The sequence below is a fragment of the Saccopteryx leptura genome, chromosome 8 (genome assembly GCF_036850995.1).
Source record: "Saccopteryx leptura isolate mSacLep1 chromosome 8, mSacLep1_pri_phased_curated, whole genome shotgun sequence".
Classification (NCBI taxonomy): Eukaryota; Metazoa; Chordata; class Mammalia; order Chiroptera; family Emballonuridae; genus Saccopteryx; species Saccopteryx leptura.
In genome coordinates this window covers 65,938,503-65,948,283 of record NC_089510.1, presented here as the reverse complement: position 1 = coordinate 65,948,283, position 9,781 = coordinate 65,938,503, and the positions used below count along the sequence as shown (strand labels likewise).

At 41.6% G+C, this 9,781-nt stretch overlaps 1 protein-coding gene across 1 annotated transcript; it reads left to right on the top strand.

Annotated features, from left to right (window-relative positions):
* Positions 1-2,609: 2,609 nt before the first annotated feature.
* On the top strand, positions 2,610-8,036 carry RTP4 (receptor transporter protein 4). Its single transcript, XM_066347605.1, has 2 exons — positions 2,610-2,876; positions 6,380-8,036. Exons 1-2 carry the CDS (start codon positions 2,620-2,622, stop codon positions 7,830-7,832), a joined length of 1,710 nt encoding a protein of 569 aa, XP_066203702.1. The 5' UTR covers positions 2,610-2,619; the 3' UTR covers positions 7,833-8,036.
* Positions 8,037-9,781: the final 1,745 nt, after the last annotated feature.

Sequence of the window (9,781 nt, the reverse complement as noted above, 5' to 3'; positions counted from 1 at the left end):
AGGAGAGAAACATTACTTGCCATCCCACGATTAGATGATCCTGTTGGTTCATTCCAGCTCTGAACTACTGTAAATCTGAATTTTCCCATGGCTCCCTTTTACTTCTGTATTTTGTTGCTTTTGGGGATCCTTCCTCTTTTCCTACTGTCTTTTTAGGAACTCTTTAACCAACCAATGATAAAGTACCAACTGTTGGTGAAAGCCTAGAGGTCGCCACCCTCACACTGTGTGACTTGGGTAAGTCACTTCTACACTTGTTTCTCAGTGACACGGGAGGAAGAATAACAAGATACTATCTCAGGTCTCTTTCTAAAAAGGAAATCCATGATTCTATTATACTGGAGTCGATGCTTGGCGCAGAGAAACAAGTGGCTTGCAGTGGATCTGTGGAGTTTTAAGTGGGCCACAATTTCCTTTAATTCTTCTTTTTCTTTGTAGTGGTGAGGAAAGTAATGGGATTCTTCCAGCCCTCAAATCTCAACTCTCAAATCATATCCATAGTCTCCCCCTTTCCCTGTCCATTGAGCCCAGCTAGCCTGGTGTAGTTGTGCGTGTTAAAAACACACAGACACATACACATAGCAGAGTCAGAGGGAAACGGGCAGGGAGTTCAATCAGTCAAGGCTACCATTTGGAAAAAATGAGCATGTGAGGAATCAGAAGGCATGGTATGTGGTCATGCTCTGAAGATAAAGGATAAGAAGAGTTGACAAAAGTGAAGTAGTTACCAAGGGGAGGGAGGGTGGGAGGAGGGAAGTAAAAAGGGCAAAATATATGGTGACAGAAAATGATTTGACTTTGGGTGATAGTCACACAATGCAAAGGACAGTTCAAATGTTATAGAGATGTTTACCTGAAATCTATGTGTTCTTGTGGACCAATGTCACCCCATTAAATTAAATTTAATTTCTTAAAAAAACGGGCTTGGGGTCTTTTATTTTTTTAGGTGACATGTGGGGAGATAGTGAGGCAGACTCCTGCATGCACCCTGACCGGGATCCACCCAGCAACCCTATCTGGGGATGATGTTGAATGTACTGAGCTATTTTTAATGCCTGAAACTAATGTGTTCCAACAGAGCTATCCTCAGCATCTGGGGCCATGCTTGAACCAATCGAGTCACTGGCTGCAGGAGGAGAAGAGGGAGAGAAGGGGGACAGGGAAGGAAGGGAAGAGAAGCAGATGGTTGCTTCTCCTGTGGGCTTTGACTGGGAATCAAACCTGGGATGTCCATACACCAGGCTGACATTCTATCTACTGAGACACTAGCCAGGGCCAGGCTTGGGTTCTTAGATCCAGCACAACATAAAATAAAAGTGTTGGGGAAAGGGCCTATGAGGGGTTAGAGCAGGTGAACAGAATGCAGAGCTGGGACATGGAATGTCTGGGTTCTGCTCTAGTATTGGCACTAATTTGCTGTGTGACCTTGGGCGGGAGAACTTTTTCCTCTGGGTTGCAGTTTTCTTATATATAATAATCAGAGGGAAAAGAGAACAAGTTGATTTTTAAGGGTTTTTCAGCTCTGTGGGTCTAATTCTAAGTTCCTATAATTGTTTGTATAGACATAGGTGCCCTCAATGTGTACAGTTATAAAGCAGAGAGAATTTATATAAAACAGACTATCTTGGAAGGGAAAGAAGAAGGGAAGGGTGTTTCTGCCTCCCAAACAGAGCATGTTAATGCCTAGAAGCTTGAGAAGACAGGCCAATTATAACTGTAGTGAGGTTTCCAAAGACATGTGTCCTGTTTATCTTATCTACCTCCTTTGAATTTAAACTTCATAGAGACAGAGCTTACTTCCTAAAATCTCAGACCCTTCAAGTTAGAAGTGATTTTAGAGTTCATCCAGTCCCAATCTCTTCCCCCATGAATAAGAATTCTATTTTGCCACCAAATATGGCCTCCACATGTGTTTATAAACTGCCCTCGAGATAATCTACATAGTGAATGGCAGAGTTAAATAATCTTTTCATTCAGCCTGGTGTTCTGCCCTAGGACCCAGGAAATTTCACTAGACTAAACTGCTAGATAGAGTTTTCAAGCTGGTGCATCTAACACTGGCTCCAGAGTGCCACCTTGGAGGGTGAAACACCGTTTCCAGCTTCTCCTCAGGAGGGAGGGAGGTGGAGACATTGCAGGTTTTGGAGTCATACAGGCTTGGCTGAGTTCAAGTCTCACCTCTGCTGCTTACTAGCTGGATGGCTTTGAGCAAGGTACCCCAGTTCTCTAGGGTGCTCATATGAAGAATACCAGTAATAATCCCCCTCCAGGGACTGTGGTGAGGGTTCACAGGGTACATGAGACAAGTGTTGGACACGTGTTCCCCCAGGTACCCCCTGAGCTTGCGCAAGGGTTTGCACACCTATGGGAGTAGGAGCTATTTCTTAGCCAATGGTGCTTGTCCCAGTGCTTAGCATGGCACTTTGAACAGTGTGACATATGAGAAAAATTAAATAAAAGCTAAGTTATTGGTGCCCCAGAATCTAGAGCAGAGCTCTGTACTCAGATGTCTCTTAACAAGGTCTGTTCACAAATTAGCAAAACTCTGCTGCCCCCTGTCCTCGGAAGAAAGACTTGTTCTGTGTACTCAAACAGCCTGAATAGAAACTTAAAAGTGACATGCATCTGGAAATAGAAACTGAAACTGCTTTTTCCTCTTGCTGGGAAGTAAATGAAACTGAACTCTACACACTAAACATGAAATCCAAGCATCAAGAGAAAGTGATTTTGGATGTTGAGAAATGGGAGCAGATATTTCAAGAACTGATCCAGGAAGTGAAACCCAGGGCCCGATGGACCCTGAGGTTGAATGAGACTCTTCAGCCAAACTGTGTGGCCCAAGGGTGGAAGCAATACCAGCAGAAAGCATTTGGCAGGTACGTGAGCGTTTGGGTGACCGTGGGTCTTCCTAGGCGAAGAGGCTCAGCTTAGCATTGATTGAGAGACTGTTAAGAGAACAAATGCCACCAGGCTTTCTGTCCCTTTGTGGTCAGTGTTCTTTAGGGTCTTAATAAGACTTCAGGCCTCCATTTTGCTTAACTGCAGGTAGCTTCACTTTTTTTTTAATTAGGTTTCTTCCCTAAATATTTCTGGAAATCTCTGAGGAATGCTTCCAAATTCCATAAATCTGATCTGTCCTTCTATTCCCTCCCCACCTCCTCTGCTTCAGACTGTCTCTACCTAGTGCCTTATGTCTCCCCCACCCGTCCTGACTGGCTTCCCCAGGCTGCGCAGCCCTGCTGGCCCTGCTCACAACCAGCCTGGATCAGGGCCTTCCCTTCATGCTCCAAGAACTGATGAATGCCAAGCAATCAGTTTGAACCTTTCTTCACTGAAAGCCTGGGGAAACAGAAGGGAATGATGCTACAAGAAAGAAATCTAAACCCTAGTCCCTGGAGTCTCTAATTACTGCTTTTCCCTGAGTATTCATCTCCCTCTCTAACCTCCAGTGAGCCTCCATGTTGCTGGAACCAACCATGTTCCTTGCCCATGTTAAGAGGGTGAGATTTGTTGGTCTGGACAATTAAGTCTTTTCTTTGGACATGGTACACAGGGACCTTCACTCTACTTTCTATCTCATCTGTTATCCTGCTTCCCTGCCTCAGGCATCCTCTGCTCCATTTTTATTTTATTGAGAGAGGCAAGGAGAGACAGAGAGACAAGAATATCGAGCTGCTCCTGTATGTGCCCTGATGGGGAAACTGAGCTGGCAACTGGCAAGCTCCATGCTCTGGGATGACGCTCCAGAGCTATCTGGCCAGGCCTTAACTTTTACTGACTTTTAGAGAGAGAGAGAGAGAGAGAGAGAGAGAGAGAGGAGGGGGAAGGAGAGCATTTGTTGTTCCACTCAATCATGCATTGTTTGGTTGCTTCTTGTGTGTGCCCTGACAGGGATCGAACCCACAACTAGTTGTTTCAGGATGACGCTCTTAAGTGACTGAGCTAACCAGTCAGGGCCTCTGATCCCATCTTAGAATTATTAGTCATGCCATGCATTTTCAGACTTCTATTCCCTTGTCCATGATTTCTGCTCATTTGGCAGGCCTTTCCTTCCTCCTTCCTTATTCATTCTTTAAGGACCAACTTGTGTCACCTCCTTAAAGCATTTTCTGGTCTTCCTAGGCAGAGCGAGGGTTCCTTCTCTATTCTCATATGATAATGCATTTATATATAAATATATATATATATATAAAATTTATTTGTAGTATGTTTATCAATAACATATTCACATATCACATATTATAGAACATATATATCATATTTCCCCATGTATAAGATGCACCTTAATTTTGGGGCCTGAAATTTGAAAAAAAAAATGTATTACACAAAGTTATTGAACTCAAGTTTTATTCATTATAAAATTCATATAACTCCTCATCACTGTCAAAACTCTCATCCATTAAATTGTCCTCATCTGTATCTGATGACAAATCACTACCATCAACAATGAGCTCAAAAACAAGTGTGAAAAAGTGGGAAATGCAAGTTAAAAAAATCTACAACCACTGTATAAAACACACCCAGTTTTTAGACCCCAAATGTTTCAAAGAAAAAGTGCATCTTATACATGGGGGAATACGGTAATATATAGACTACATAGAAAAAATATAATGTTTTTAGTGGCTGAACCCATTTTTAAACAAAGCCTCTGGGGCTATGCAGAGCAGTTTTCAAGGCACTGGCATGAAGCAGTCCTTCTGTTCTGCTTTTTAAGCCAGTTAGCTGTGCAAGAGTACCTCTCTCCACACCAGCAGAGCCCCTGGAGGTGCTCTAACAGGAAGGTGCTTCTCTTGTTCAGATGAATTGATTTGAAAGTCATTCAGAGATGGGAAAAGCAACTTATTGGCATTCTTTTGAAAACTATCAACCTGTTTTTGAAAAGCATTTTGTAGTGTGCAAACTGCTTTCTTATATACCATCTCATTTCATGATGATGATATAATCCTTGAAAATTTTTCATTTTGGGGGAATAAAAATTGAGGCTTTGAGGAGGGAAGTGCTTTTTCCAAGGTCCCGTTGATGTGAAGTATGGACTGGGTGGGTCTGGCCCCAGGTCCTAAAGTTAGTTTTTCTAAGTGCAAGACAAGCCATGTTGCTCCTTAGAGGTGCTGTGGTATCGTAGGCAAATAAACAAGGCTGGTTTAAAATGTCCAGGGACTTACACATGACTCTACTACTACTTACCTTATATGTTCTTGAGCAATTTATAGACCCCTTGTGACTCAATTTTCTCATCCGGATATTGGGCCCAATGATGTCTATGTCAGAGGGGGACTTTAAAGATGAAATGCTATAACATTGTAAAACACCAATTATAGTGCCTGCCTTAAAATAGGTACAGGAATTCCCCTTTATGTGCAGTTTCATTTTCTGTGATTTTAGCTAACCACAGTCAACTACAGTCCGAAAATAGTAAATGGTAAATTCCAGAAATAAAAAATTTATAAGTTTTAAGTCATATACTGTTCTGAGTAGAGATAAAATCTCATGAAGTTCCACTCCAAGCCGTCCAGAATGTGAATGATTCCTTCGTCCAACATCTCCACACTATAAATGCTCCCCACTCATCAGCCACTTATAGCAGTCTTGGTGATCAGATTGACTGAGATGGTATCACATTGTTTGTGTTCAAGTCACCCTTATTTTACTTCTACTTAATAATGGCCCCAAAGTAATGATGCTGGCAATTCAGATATGCTAAATAGAAACTATAAAGTACTTCTTTGAGTGAAAAGTTGAAAGAGCTTGACTTCTTAAAGAAAGAAAAAAAATTGTGTGCTGAGATTGCTATGACTTATGGTAAAAATGAATCTTCTATCCATGAAATTGTGAAGAAAGGAAAAGAAATTTGTGTGAAAAATATAAAAATTACTGGAAAGTATTATTATAATTATTATTTTTTATTATTAGTTATTGTTGTTAATCTCCTGTGACTAATTTATGAATTAAACTTTAGCATGTATGTATAGGAAAAAATATATATATATGAGTTGGTGCCACCCACAGTTTCAGGCACAGTGGGGTGGGGTAACATATCCTCTGCAGATAAGGGGGAATTGCTGTATCTTAAGAGTATTCTCAGACCATTGTGAGAACCAAATTTTGCTGGCAGATGGCAGGAATGTTTTTCCTTCTGAAATATCCAGAGATGTTTTCCTGGCAAAGAGGCAGACTTAGAACCATATATGAGTGAAAGCTCAGGGGCATCACAGGAGAAAGCTTTATTTGAAATGCAGTTTCTTTTATTTTTATTTGTCAATTTGTCATTATCACATTCACTTTTTCAACTTGAAAAGGATCTTAGAAACCAAGGCAGGGCCATTGCCCTCAGGTCCACAATCAGCTGAGGGAACAATGGGCTTCTACCTTCTGTCTGCAGGTTCTGGTGTTCCTCATGCAAGCGAAACTGGTATTCCGCCCAAGTGCAGACTGTATGTCACATGTACCTGGAGAACCGGAGGTCCCAGGGCCAGGTACTTATGAGGCTCTTTCGTCAGAGGTGCAAGAAGTGTTGCCAGTCTCAATATGAGAAGCCTGAGTTCTCCCCAGAGAGTGCCATGAGGATTTTGAACAACCTGGTGTGGCGTATTAAGGAGAAATACTACGGAGATGGCATCAAGAAGTTTTCGGAGATACCGGTGATTCCAGAGGTGCCTCTGGAAGGGTCCCATGACATGGCCAATTGTGAAGCATGCTCTCTGGGCTTCTGTGTACAGATCGTACAAAATGGCATGACAACACCATCAAAATCCCCTTTCACCTCCATGAAGATTGGCAGCTCCTTGCCTCACATTGGTGACATACATGGCCAAAAGCAAACCAGAAAACAGTCAGCTGAGGCACAGAAGGCTCAGGGGAGTGGGTGCTCTTCTAAGCATGAGAGGTCAGGGCCTAGCCATGCCACTACTGGAAGCCAAGTGCCTGTGGCAGGCCCTCAGCCCAAACAGGAGACAGGCCAACAACCTATACCAGGGGCACAACAGCAGGCTGCACATGGAACAGGATCACAGATCTTCAAAGTAATAACAGCACTTCCCCCAGGGTGGACAAACTTGCAGACGACACGAGCGGTAGACCCATTACATTCAGGGTTGGCAGCTTCAAAATCAACCTTGGGGACAAGATCACAGGCTGCCCAGTGGACATACTCTCAGGCTCTAAGGTTGGCTGGCCAACAGTCAAAGCAGGAGGTAGGTTCTCGAGCCTCACAAGGGACAGGTCTTCAGGCCACAGTGGCCGGCCAACAGTCAAAGCAGGAGGTAGGTTCTCGAGCCACACAAGGGACAGGTCTTCAGGCCACAAAGACCGGCCAACAGTCAAAGCAGGAGGTAGGTTCTCGAGCCACACAAGGGACAGGTCTTCAGGCCACAAAGACCGGCCAACAGTCAAAGCAGGAGGTAGGTTCTCGAGCCACACAAGGGACAGGTCTTCAGGCCACAAAGGCCGGCCAACAGTCAAAGCAGGAGGTAGGTTCTCGAGCCACACAAGGGACAGGTCTTCAGGCCACAGTGGCCGGCCAACAGTCAAAGCAGGAGGTAGGTTCTCGAGCCACACAAGGGACAGGTCTTCAGGCCACAAAGGGTACAGACACACAGCCCACACGGAGGGAAGGCCACACAGCTGCACATAGATATGGGACCCCCAGTGGAACTCAAGCTTTCTGGAGACGACAGGACAGTTATTCACCCAGAGGGCCTGCTTCAGATAGGTTTACCAGACCCTCTAATTTAGTACCACCAAATAATTCCACTGACCAGCATAACTTCTTAGTGTGGGGGTGTGTCTGTGTTGCTGCTCTGTGGGCCATTTTTATATCCAAATATCTTAAATAGAATAATGAAGCAGGCTTGTCTTCTCTTCTTGTCTTCATTTTATGGTAATAAATGAAATAACTGTCTTTTTAATATGGCAAAGAATTTGCTTTGTGACCAAGAAGAGTCAAATTTGTAGAATAAACACTAGTATCCTGGACTTCTATTGCAGATAGTCTAAAACATTTCTTTGTAGGTAATAAGCTCAATAATAAATAATTTTGAATGACTAAAAGGTGTTTGTTCATTTATTCTCTTATTCACTTATTGGTATCTCTCTTTCTTTATTTCTTTCTCTCTCTCTCTCTCTCTATATATATATATATATATGTAGTATCTTCATAAGAACTCAGAGTCATGAGTATTATTAGAAAGTTATTGTGTGGGCTGAATAATGGTCCCCCAAAGATGTTTATTTCCTAATCTCCAGAACCTGTGAATATGTTACTTTATATGGCAAAAGGGACTTTACAGATGAGATACAGTTAAGAATCTTGAGATGGGGAGATGATCCTGCATTATCAAGATGAGCCCAATGTAATCACAGGGGTACTTAAAGGAGGGAGGCAAGAGGATCAAAGTCAGGAAAAGGGGCTATAACCGTGGAATAAGAGTTTGGAGTATTTTAAAGCTAGAGGAAAGAACTGTGAGCCAAGAAATACAAACAGCTTTTAAGAGCAGCTGAGAAAAGCAAAGAAACAGATTCTTTCCTAGAAATTACAGAAGGAACCAGTGAGACTGATCTTAAACTTCTGACTTCCAGAATTACAAGATAGTAAATTTGTGTTAAGACACTAAATTTGTGGTGATCTGTTAGCACAACAATAGAAAACAAATACAGTTATTAATAGCACTGTAGGGACCAGGTTATTATGTTTTAGATATGCTTCAGTTTTAACAAAAAGGGCATTTTATAAATGAAAAATATTGATATACCCATCCCCTGGTGTTCTTTTTTCTCTCTTACTTAAAGCCACCCAATGATCCCACCCTAAAGAGACTGCCTTGGAATTGGTGACCCTTGAGCTATTATTATAGTCTCTCATTTCTTCCAGCAGTAGATTGGAAAGCATGTAAAAACTTGCTAATTCTGAGATCTTGAGATGCATGGCTACATGTTTCATTATTTACTTCCATCCGTCTGCTAGGCATTTTTACATGGCTCTCACACTGCCATCTCTACATTACCATGTTTAAAACCAAGCTCATCAGCATCTATGACTTTCCTATTCTAATTTTCCCCATCACCCAAGCTTATCTCCAAGTTTGTAGACTAAGCACTGGTATCCTGGATTTTTTTATAGATAGTTTAAAACATAAACTTGCAAATAATAAGGTCAATAATAAATTTGAAGGACTAAAAGGTATTTGTTCATTCACTCACTTATTTATTGGTATCTATCTATAGATATATGTGTGTGTGTGTGTGTGTGTGTATATATATATATATATATATATAGAGAGAGAGAGAGAGAGAGAGACTGTATTTTCATAAGAACTCAGAGTCATGAGCATTATTAGAAAGTTATAGAATCGTCTTTAACTTCTTTTTTTCCTGTCACCAACATTTACTGTGTCTTCTTTTGTTAAGTTGCTCCTATCTCTTTCCACTACTTTTCCTTATCAATCCCTCTCCCTAACCATTTCAAAAACTTTAATTATCAAAATAACTAGGGAACTTAAATTTTTTTCCATGGGCAATGGGAAGTCATTGCAAGTACTTGAGGATATGGGAAATTTGAGTAGAATAACATTGTTAAAATACTATATATTGTTGGGAAAGAATGGAATACAGGATAAAAATAGTGGGGATTGGAAATAGGACAGTGGTAAACAGAGAGGGGTCCTTATAGACAATAAACATCTTGAAAAAATTTGAAGACAGGGAAATATAAGAGGACAGAAAACCCAAGCATATAACTATTTCCTATTATTTGTATTTTTTGGATATCTCTTTTCATTCTCTCTCA